The sequence below is a fragment of the Bos taurus genome, chromosome 19 (assembly GCF_002263795.3).
Source record: "Bos taurus isolate L1 Dominette 01449 registration number 42190680 breed Hereford chromosome 19, ARS-UCD2.0, whole genome shotgun sequence".
NCBI classification, from domain to species: Eukaryota; Metazoa; Chordata; class Mammalia; order Artiodactyla; family Bovidae; genus Bos; species Bos taurus.
Genome location: NC_037346.1, coordinates 19,426,263 through 19,437,750, shown reverse-complemented (window position 1 = coordinate 19,437,750; position 11,488 = coordinate 19,426,263). Strand labels below are relative to the sequence as shown.

The 11,488-nt window shown below is 49.9% G+C and overlaps 1 protein-coding gene across 2 annotated transcripts in view; it reads left to right on the top strand.

Moving 5' to 3' along the window:
• Nucleotides 1–6,394: 6,394 nt before the first annotated feature.
• NOS2 (nitric oxide synthase 2) overlaps nucleotides 6,395–11,488 on the top strand; it is a 42,778-nt gene continuing 37,684 nt past the window's right edge. The window contains exons 1-2 of one of the 2 annotated variants that reach the window (XM_024979645.2): nucleotides 6,395–6,644; nucleotides 8,182–8,354. In XM_024979645.2, coding sequence (XP_024835413.1) covers nucleotides 8,245–8,354 — 110 coding nt within the window. In that variant the 5' untranslated portion in view covers nucleotides 6,395–6,644; nucleotides 8,182–8,244. 2 annotated transcript variants of the gene reach the window in all.

Below are 11,488 nucleotides of genomic sequence, written 5' to 3'. Positions count from 1 at the left end.
TAATTTTTGTCACACCTGCATACTACCTACATTATTATTTGCTCCGATACTTTCCCCTTAAACCGACTCCTCTTTGAACTTAAATAAATGTAATTCTCAAATCTATTTTTATCATTTCCCACCCATGAAATGTCAGTAAATGGTCATAGACAGTAAACACACTGATAAATACTTCAACTATTAAAATTAAAAAAGGTTACTCCAGGTACATGCTAAGTCATTCAGCTGTGTCTGACTCTTTGCGACCTCGTGGACTGTAGCCCACCAGGCTCCTCTGTCCATGGTTGAAGTGGGTTGCCATGCCCTCCTCCAAGGGATCTTCCTGACCCAGGGATCGAACCTGCATCTCTTAAGTCTCCTGAATTGGCAGGCGGGTTCTTTAACACTAGCACCACCTACCACTGCAAATCTCCTCTGGATTGGTCACGTTTAGGGAAACTTGTCATTTGATTGAAAAAGAGATCCCAGGTCATGCACATATGGACCTTTAGCATCGCCAGTAAGGGCATCTACTGAGCATCTGAGAGTGCAGAGTGCTGAGGTTATTCATGGGGAGAGGGCATCCATGTCACCATCTCAAAGGTAGGGGAGGTGGTACCAGACAGCCTGGGGAAGGAGGAGGAGAAGGGCCTAATGTAGCTACCAGGGAGGTCAGGGGCCTGCTGGCCTAGAAGAGGAAGTAGGCCAGAACGAACTGCTGTGAGACCCGGGAATGAGCTACTCTTGGCCTCAACTTCCCCATCTGCCAGGATGGGAACCCCTAGGATTTATTGAGGTGTCTGGCACTTTGAAGACAGGGCCTCATACTTCCCTGGTGGTACTGTGGATAGGAATCTGCCTGCCAATGCAGGTTACATGGGTTCGATCACTGGTCTGGGAAGATCCCACATGCCGTGGAGCAGCTAAGCCCGTGTGCCACAACTACTGAGCCCGCGTGCTGCAATTACTGAAGCCCAAGTGCCCTGCAGCCCGTGCCCTGGAACAAGAGAAGCCACCACAAAGAGAAGCCTGGGCTCCGCAGCTACAGGCAGCCCCTGCTCGCCGCAACTAGAGAGAGCCTGCATGCAGCAATGAAGACACAGTGCAACCAAAAATAATAAAGAAAACCTCTTTAAAAAAAGAGAGGATCTCATTTTGTCCTCAGGAAAATCCTACAGAGAAGCGCTTCCTGGTCTCTTTTGGCAGCTAAAGAAAGTGAGGTTAGGGGTGGGATGAAGGGATTTGGCCAAGGTCACCTGGCTGAGCTGGGCCTGGGACACCATTCACAACCTCAGGATGACCTCACGGTCCCACGTGTACCGGGGGTGAAGGTAAGCCCGACTGTCTCAAGCCTTGCCGAAATGACATCACTTGACAAATCAGCCGTTGCAGTGCCTGCCTGAGGCTGCCTGGCCACCCAGCCTGGCTGAAGCTGGGAGGCTGCTCCTAAGTCCTCCAGAGCACCCTGAGAGCAGCCAGTTCCAGGAATGGGAGTTCTCTGGATCCAGAGAGAGAAGGCTCTCCCTGTGGAGACAGGGCACTTAGCATCAGGGGAGGTTTAGGCTTTTCCCCTGGCCTGAGATGCCTTTTCTGTCTCTTCCCCCCATCTAAGTCCTTCTGTCCTTCTGTCCTCCCCCCATGGCCTAAAGCCCTCGAGCCCCCATCCCTGAAGATCTGGTGCCCTCAGGATCTAGGCAACACAGCCCAGCATTTGGCAGAGTACTGGAGTCAGCACGGAGACCCTCAGGGCAGAGGCCCCCTGGCTTCAGAGCTGGGAGCATGCAGAACCGCAGTTGTGGCTGTCCCGTGTTGATCCCTGGGTCCTCGAGCCAGTGTGGGCTGCCTCTCCGAGCTTCGGTGCCCTGCGACAAAATGAGAACAGTGACACTTCCATTGCAGGGTTGTCTAGAGGTTACTAGGCATGTAGTAAGTGCACAGATCCTCCAGGTAATCACTGCTTGAGCACCTACTGTGTACCAAGGTAATATAGTGATAAATGTGATAGAGCCCTCCTGTTCTCATGGAACTTGGGATATGCTGAAGGGTCACCCTCTTTCCCTTATTCTGGACTGAGGAGGACAAAGGCCATGTCTTGAGGATCACCCCTCTGCTCACTAGCATGCTGAATCCTGCCTAACAGCCCCCTTACCCCACTTTATAAATACACGGAGAACCTATCTCTGGGGTCTGACAGTTCTGGGTTCAAATCCCAGCTCTGCCCCTTCCTCCCTGGGTGACGAAGTGTCACCTTCCCTCTCGAACTGCAGATTCCTCTTCTGCAAATTACTGATTAGAACATGTGTGTGCGTGCTAAAATTTTAGTCGTGTCCAACTCTTTGTGACCCTGTGGACTGTAGCCCACCAGGTTCCTCTGTGCATGGGATTCTCCAAGAAAGAATACTGGAGTGGGTTGGCATGCCCTCCTCCAGGGGATCTTCCCGACCCAGGGATTAAACGTTTGTCTCTTATGCCTCCTGCATTGGCAGGTGGGTTTTTTTTTTTTTTTTTTTACTACTAGAGCCACCTGGGAAGCCCCAACTCTATCTGACGGCAAGTCAATCCCAGGATGAGGAAGCCAAGAAATTCCAGCATCAGCTGCTATCGGCATGGTGCCCTGAAGCACCGGTTGGGTAGGGTAGATGCCTTCTTCACAGCAGCCTTGGAACTTGCATCCCCACCCTCCTGGGGGCCCACGCGCCCTCTGCCTGCTCTTCAAACTGCGCTTTGATTTCCCCTCAGCAGTGTTCACCTGCTGCATCTATCAACAACAGATGGGCAGGAATGCGGCCTGTCGGGTGAGCAGGGCCAAGGGTGGAGTGGACCCAGAACGCACAGAACAGCAGATACAGAAATCCATGACAACCTCCAGGATGGGAACCAGCCCTGGACCCTGCAAACTAGAGCTCTGAGGTGAGCGGCCCTGTTTGTCCCAGCCCAGGGACTGTCTGCTGTGTGACTGTGGGTAGTCTCTTAGCTTCTCTGTGTGTACCATCCTTAGTGCTGTTTTTACTCCCCTCTTTGCCATTTGCTAATTAAGAGAGATTGGGAGAGTGGTGATGGTTGTACACCACCTCGTGTAACGCTTAAAAATAGCTAAAATGGTGAATTGTATGTTATATGAATTTTATCCTAATAAGAAGATGAATACATAAATGTAATGTTATACAGAGAAAGAGAATTGGGAATTTAAAAGCTAATGGTGGAACTTCCCTGCTGGTCCAGTGGCTAAGACTCTGTGCTCCTGGTGCAGAGTGACAGGGTTCGATCCCTGGTCGGGGAACTGGATTCCGCATACCGCAACGAAGATCAAAGAGCCCGCATGTCTCACTATGACCCGGTGCAGCCAAACTAATTAATTAATTAAAAAACCACAAATTTTTGCAGAAGAGTGTTGACCCTTATGAAGAAGGAAACTTTCAAAAGCAGGTCATGTCACCTGCGTGTGAGTGTGTGTGCACTCGAGTCATGTCTGACTCTTTGCAGCCCCATGGACTGTAGCCCACCAGGCTCCTCCCTCCATGGAATTCTCCAGGCAAGAATACTGGACGGGGTTGCCATTTCCTACTCCAGGGGATCTTCACCTGCTTGCTCTTTGTCCAAAAGTAAATTGTTCCTCTCTGACCCACAGTGGGAACCAGAAATTCTTGTGTGATTACCTTTTTGCTCCATAGTTCAAAGCATTTTCTTGTATCTTCTTTACTCACTTTATCTTGGCCAGTCTTTCTAATGTGAAAAGTCAGGCCCAGAGACTAGAGGGCCTGAGGTCAGTCCTAGGCCTGATCTTTTCTGAGACCACAAAGCAGCTCAGTATCAGAACTGTCACCAGAACCCAAAACCTCTCAGGCTAAATGCAGCGTGTCAGGTGCTGAGCCTGGTGCTCAGGTCAGACAGTCACTGCTGACCCAAATGCCACCGGAGGCCAAGAACATCATGATTGGCAGATGCTGAATCAGAGCAAGACCCAAGGTGAGATGGCAGCCTCTGAGCTCAGGCTGGTAACCTGAACAGCATGCAAAGGAACAGGAAAAGGAAACAAGTAGTTATAGAGCCTTAACTCTGGGCCAGCTACTCCAGGGCCCCTAGAGGGGCGCCACTCATCATTCACTCATCCACCATTCATTCATCTAGTGCTTCCGCAGTGCCCACTCCATGCTGGTCAGCAGGTGCTGGGGATGTTGGTTGATGGGGACAGCATGGTCCCTTCCTCCCCAGGGCTCACGATTTAGGGGGGAGACAGTCACCAGATCTGGGTTCCCACTTGACTCTGCCACAGATTCACCTGAGACTCCAGGTGCTTCGGTTTTCACACCTATCCCCAGGGAGGAGAATCAAAGAAGGCCATGGACACACAGGCAGCTGGCCGATTATAGGCATCACGTATTTCAGGGGGTCATGTAAAGGGAGGCCCCTTGTGGAGGTACCCTGACAAGATCATGAGGACACAGAGACACTCTCTGGGGACTGCGTTTGGGAGTGGTGTTCTTCATCAGGGTGGGAGCATCTGCGGGAGTGAGCCGGGGGCCAGCCTCAAGTGAGGGGCAACATACACACAGCCTGGGATCTCACTTCCCGTGCAGCCAAAGCCCAGCTATCACATGTCTGATCGATTAAACAACGGAATAACTGCATATTCTGAAGCAAAAACAGCCAGGTGTTTTGAGGTCAAGTACATAAGATTCTAGAGGAGTCCATGAATGGCAAGGAGCAGTACCCTTTCAGGGTTGTTGGAGGAGTTAAAGGATTAATACATGTATTTGCTACAGATATAGCCAGAATATGTGGAAGCAATTATAGGGAACATGGTTAGAGTAAGACAAACTCCTAATTATCCCCCAAAACCCTGTCCTGGTACCCTCTCCCCTGTCAACCTTCCCTGAGCAATGCAGTTTCAGCTTCTCCAGCTGTAGCCCCCTTGCCTCACTGCACGGATCACTCCATATGCTAAGTCACTTCAGTCGTGTCCGACTCTGTGTGACCCCAGAGACGGCAGCCCACCAGGCTCCCCCGTCCCTGGGATTCTCCAGGCAAGAACACTGGAGTGGTTGCCATTTCCTTCTCCAATGCATGAAAGTGAAAAGTGAAAGTGAAGTTGCTCAGTCGTGTCCAACGTTTAGCAACCCCATGGACTGCAGCCTTCCAGGCTCCTCCGTCCATGGGATTTTCCAGGCAAGAGTACTGGAGTGGGGTGCCATATCCATAATTATCTACTCTTTAAGCTTTGTACTCCCTGAACCAGGGGACTCTGTATCTCCCCTCAAGCAGCATTAGTTTCCCTGAACTGAACTGGCTAAAGCCAGCTAAAAACAAGAATGGTCTTGATACACTGAAACTCATTGAGGGCTACTCCTATTTTTCATTCATTCACTCATTCAACCACTCACTCTACAAAGATCTTTGGAGCTCCTATTCATTTCTTTATTCAGTAGTCGCTCAGTCATGTCTGACTGCAATCCCATGGACTGTAGCTTGCCTGGCTCCTCTGCCCATGGAATTCTCCAGGCAAGAATACAGGAGTGTGTAGCCATTCCCCTCTCCAGTTTTTCCCTATCTTAGCCATATCCAATTGATTAGAATCCTGCATTTAATTTGGAAAATGCAGGAAGGAAATGAACGGATTGTGACAGCAATGCATTAGGATGGTGAAAACAAGGGTGGGTTTTTTTCCCCTCCATTTTTTACTTTTTCCTAACATAGTTATTATTTTTCTTTTATAATGGAACAATTCATACCATATAAGAACACTGTGTTTGAGGCACTGCAATAAAATGGAACTTTAAGAAAGTATAATGAAGTTAAGATATACTTTCTGTTATAAGAAAGGTTTTTTTCCCCTGAAGAAAACCACTATACCTGCCACCCTCCCTTACTCAGAGCTGAAGTGAGAGACATTAGCAATACCTGCATCTGACAGGTCTCTCTGTGCCAAGGGCTTTCCTTCCCTTCCAGAAAGCTCAAGCTGAATGATTCAGAGATCTGTTGGGAACACTGGCAGGACCCAGCATCACTGGCTTTCTGTAACCTGGGCATTTTCCAGTGTGTTCCATATTGTCAATATTCCTTGGCTTCCTGGTCTTCTGCCATGAACTGGAAAACCAAGAGGCTGGACAGAAATGAACTGGAGCGCTCCCTGCTGAGGTGTAAAAAAAAAAAAAAAATCCCCCAGAGTATGAAAGTGAGGCAACATGGTTTAGCTAAATAAAACTTGGCTTCATAATGACTCCTTTATTGAACCCAGTGCCCTGCTGATGAACCACCGCCTTGGACCTGAGACCAGGAAGAGTTGGGTTTACTGAGGATGTCACACACACAGTGATGTAACAGCAACATCAAGTCACTCAGAGGCGAGTCATAAATTAGCTAACTGTATACCCAGCCAGGAACACTCCCTAGGGAAAGAAAGAAAAAAAACTCTTATGCAAAACGGCTCCCTGGATGCCACAGGTTGGGTATAAATTCCTCTTAGCTGCTGATATAATCACAACTTTGCAGTGAGTTGAAGACTGAGACTCTCTAGCCCTAGAGAACTCAGTGTCACTGGTCTGAAACCTCTCAGCCACCCTTGGTGAGGGAATTGGGCAGCTATAGACGGTTCCAAAGTTCTCAGCGTGAAGATCTCCTGAGTTCTCTTGTCCAGACCCTGCATAGGCAGTGTGGCCGGCCCCAAGGTGAGTTGTCTTCATTTCTGGGGAAGGTACTGTTTTGAGAGGACTCTGTTTCTTCCTCTTTGGGAAGGCTCAGAAAACTGTGGGACTTTTCTGCCTATAGAGATAAACTGGTGGGGAAAAAAAATCTAAGAAATGCCAACATGAGGTTTGGCATCTTGTTCATATTTTGTTTTCTGCCAAATTTGCTGTAGTTGCTACATTTCAAGGGAAAACATTTGGAGAATGGGGAGTAATCTACTGAGAATTCTTTTTTACATTGGTGATACTGTCCAGTCCTTGTAACATGCAGCTTTAGGGGAAAGGTAAACTAAATATTATTAAGCCTATTTTATGGGAGAAAAAAAATGAGTCTTTTAAATAACTTGAGCCAGGTCACATAACTAGTAAGGCTAGGATTTGAACCCACATTTGGGAGGTCTAAGAGTCTTTTTTTTTTTTTTTTTAACTTATTTATTTGGCTGCAGTGGGTCTTAGTTGCAAGATTCAGGATCTATGGACTCTCTAGCTGTGGTACATGGGCTTAGTTGCTCCATGGCATGTGGGATCTTAGTTCCCTGACCAGGGATTGAACCCACATCCCCAGCATTGTAAGGTGCATTATTAACCACTGGACCACCAGATAAGTCCCAGGCTCTACGATTCTAATTCCCAGGTCCCATGGGCCACATCTCACCACACTGGCTCCCAATGCTTTTTCCATGGAGGAGATATGCAGGGGTGGGTGTAGGGGATAGGAAGGTGTAGGGGGTGGGGCAAGCCCAGACCAGAACTGGGCCTCCACTTAGGTCTTCTTCTCTGATCCTTTTTTAAAAGAAGATGATCTCAAATGTTGAGAATTGAGTGCATTTTTCCCCCACAAATAATTATCCCCCCCCATAATAACAAAGGAGCAGGGATGTCCCTAGCGGTCCAGTGACTGGGACTCTGTGCTCCCAACTCAGGGGATCCAAGTTCGATCCCTGGTTAGGGAACTAGATACCACATGCCAGAACCAAGAGTTCACATGCCACAGAATAAAATATCCCATGTTCCAAAACTAAGACCCGGTGCAGCCAAATAAATAAATAAAATTTAAAAAAGGAGCAGATGGCAGCATTGATAATAACTGCAAAATCAGAAAAGAGTTAGCACAGCTATGACTTGAAAGCTTTCCCCAGTGATAGGTGCTCTGCCTGCAGGGCCAGGCAGATGGTATTCCGATGACCAGCGGGTTCCTCGCCACCTTGCTTCAGGTCAACCGTGAAGCTCGCCAGGTCCCATTCAAGAGGCTCACAGGGTTTGTGCTTTGTCCTTATTGAGTTATGTGTTCTTCCTTTAGACAGTTACGTTGTTTTGTAGAATTAAATCCATAGGATCCCCGCATGCAACTCCAAAAGAGGAACAGAGGTCGCAAAACCCCGATGAAGTGGCAGTTCATGACTTACGAGCGTTATCCCCTGCACTGATGCCGCGGTGTGATAAACCAACCACACTGAGAAGGCCCAGGCCTGTCGCCTCTTCCCCAACCTCCCGTCACGCTCTCCCTCTCCTTCCTCAGCCTGCCGAGAAGAACCTCCAAGCTTAAATCCAGGCAAACGACGTGCTTTGCAAGACCGCAGAGATGGCCTGTCCCTGGCAGTTTCTGTTCAAAATCAAATCCCAAAAGGTGGACTTGGCTACGGAACTGGACATCAACAACAATGTGGGAAAATTCTACCAGCCCCCGTCCAGGTAGGCTCTCCCCTGCTGCCTGCCGCCTCCTGCTGGGCGCCTCCGGGTTTCCATCTCGGAATTTCTCTCTGCTCCTGGCTTCTCACTGGAGGTCTGCTCTCACCAGAGGCTTCTCTGATGTCCCTGTCGGGGTTTGGTGCAGCCACTGTTGCACCTGACATTATGTGAAGGAGGAAGGGCCATGGCACGGTCCTGGAGGGAGCGTCTGATATGCAATACCTGACGTGAGAATGGGGGCGGGGGCAGTAGAGGCCAGTGGTTAGAACCAGGCAGCATCGTGGCCGACACCCCTTCTGAATTGCCAGTGCGTGTGCCTCACTGGTGATCGGCTATCTTGACTATCAACCTGGGGAAGGCTACCAGGATGTTCCTAGGTGGCTCTCATGGTAAAGAACCAGCCTGCCAATGCTGGAGACATAAGAGATGCGCGTTTGGTCCCTGGGTCAAGATGATCCCCTGGAGGAGGGCACGGCAACCCACTCTAGTATTCTTGGCTGGAGAATCCCACGGACAGAGGGGCCTGGCGGGTTACAGTCCATGGGGTCACAAACAGCTGAACGTGGACATGTTAGATAAACTATATCCAAGCCCTGTGCTGGGCCTCATTCACTGGCTCTGAGATATCTCTCACCAGCTGGGTGACTTGGGGCAGGTGAACTTCTCTGAGCCTCAGATGTTCTCATCTGCGGTCCAGGGAACCAATGCGACCCATTTTGTAGCATTTTGAGGATGAAATGGGAGTGGGAAAGTGAAAGTGTAAGTCGCTCAGTCGTGTCTGACTCTTTGCGACCCCACGGACTGTACAGCCCATCAGGGAAGCCCCATGAGAGTGGGCATGTAGATCTATCAGCAGCGTGCCCATAAAGAGCAGGCACTCAATAAACGCAAGCGTTTATTATAACTTACCGAGCACTCACTTTGGACCAGGGCCGTCTAGGGCCCATTGCAGGGGTTGCCACTCAACTGCCGTCCTCCAGGGCTCTGTGAAGTACAACGTATTGTCTCATTTTACAGTTAAGGCAACAGAAACTTTCCGTACGCCTGGAGTGACTTCCTTCAAAGTCCCTTGCACCTTGTACAAGAAGCAAGCCAGAGATAGAACAAGAGAGAATTAGAGTGCCAGCCTGCCAATCAGTGGAAAGGCTTCCAAAGCTAGGAGAACTCATGGCCTCGCACTCCACGTTGAGGCTTACTCCCTCGGAAAGACAAGTCCACCTGTGATAACACCACAGTCCGAGTCAAACCAAAGCCCCAGGCTTCACAGAGCTCCCGGGGAGCCTTCCCCCTGGATCACAGTGGGCAGGACGCCCCCTGCAGGCAGGCAGCAGGGCAACCCAGAAAAGCAGCACCAGTTAGAGCCTGGGCTTGCATATAAGCAGGTGTGTGTGTTCGTTGCTCAGTTGTGTCCGACTCTTTGCAGCTCCATGGACTGGAGTCTGCCAGGCTCCTCTGGCCATGGAATTCTCCAGGCAAGAACACTGGAGTTGGTTGCCATTTCCTTCTCCAGATAAGCAGGTGGCTTTACTACTTAGTGGCAACCTTAAGCCTGTGGCCTTTGGCAAGTCCCCTGGCCTTAAGCCTCAACTGTCTCATCTGTAAGAAGGGGTAGGAATGCCTGTGTCCCGGGGTTGTGGTAGGAGGTTACGTGAGTTTTCACATGTAAACAACTGAGCTGCGTGCCTGGCAGAGTCCGTGCTTCATAAACAGCATCTCTCTCAGCTGACAGCATTGTAATTGCTGTAGTCAGTAGGACAAAGTTGAGCAACATCAAACAAAGTCCCCTCTAGCCACTGCACAGGAGTGGGAGGCTCAGTGTGGACGTGGAAGGGTGGATAGACTGGGAGGAGGTGAAGAGACATAGTAAAGACATTCCAGAAAGGGGGCAGGGTGGCCAAAGACTCCGAGACACAAGCCAGCGTGACTGTGTTGGGGCCCGGGGTGGGGGTGGGGGTGGGCTGGGATAGGAGAGGCCATGCCGGAGCTTGGGAGCTTGAATGTAGAGCAGGGGGGTTGGATTTTTCTCTGCTTGCAAACGGGAGCCATTGTGGATTCTTGAGCAAGATCGTCCAGATAAAGAGTGTGGGTTTAACTGGAGGAGAGAATGCTAGAGACCAGGCGGTCTGGGCTGTGGTGGCCAACGTGGCCAGGAGGCCCAGGATGGGAATGCAGGGTTGGGTTGCCTCTAGATGTCTTCCTGGCCCTCCAGACTCAGATGCTGCAGTCTGAGAGCAGTTCCATCCTCCTTCTGGGGTCTGTGAACCCCAGGGGTCTGCCTTGATTCTTCTTGGTCATTTCTGCCTTTCTTCACATCTTGATTGCAGCCCTGGCCTCTTGATCTCCCCTAACTGCAGCCCCCACATTGGCTCTGACCTCTCTCACTCTAACTTGCCTTCTAGCAAGCCACACTCTGGCTCTAGAGTCTTTAGTGGCTCCCTATTGCCGGTCGCCACATGGAGGCTTGACTGCTGGGTTCTGGCTGATCACCATCCCAGACCAAGGGTCCATCCCACCTGCTCAGCCAGGCCTTCCTCACTTTCCTGTACATGGCACATTCCTCCCTTGATCCATGCAGACCCAATCCATCCCCTAATCTTTGAGATCATCTCGAATACCCCTCCTCCCCTAATCCTTACAGTGTGGCCTATAGGCTGTGGCCTTGAATTTCAGACCCTCTAATAGCATTGACTTGTGTTTTGGGACCATTCAGGAGACCTGAGCTGTAGGTTGACTGGAGGCAAACCAGCTGACTTATCACATCTTTTAAAGCTGGGCTGGGCTGGAAAGAAGTACTCAAATCAGATATTAGAGATGATTGGGAGAAAACACCACACATTAATTCATTTAACTCTCCCAACAATCGAGGAGGAAGGAATTTTTGTTGTCCTCACGTTGCATCAATGAGGACACTGAAGGCTAGAAAGTTTAGGTACTTGCTGAGATCTTGTCTAGATCTTTAGGTACTTGTCATTAGCAAACGACAGAGGCAGGATGTGAACCCAGGCAGGTTGGCTGATGACCACTACACTGGCTGCCCTGCTCTGGGTTCTGGTCATGTTCCATCCATTAATGACAATTTGCTGAGGGCTACTCCTCTCACACCTTGCTGGGGAGTCACAGGGCTGTCGGTGAAGCTT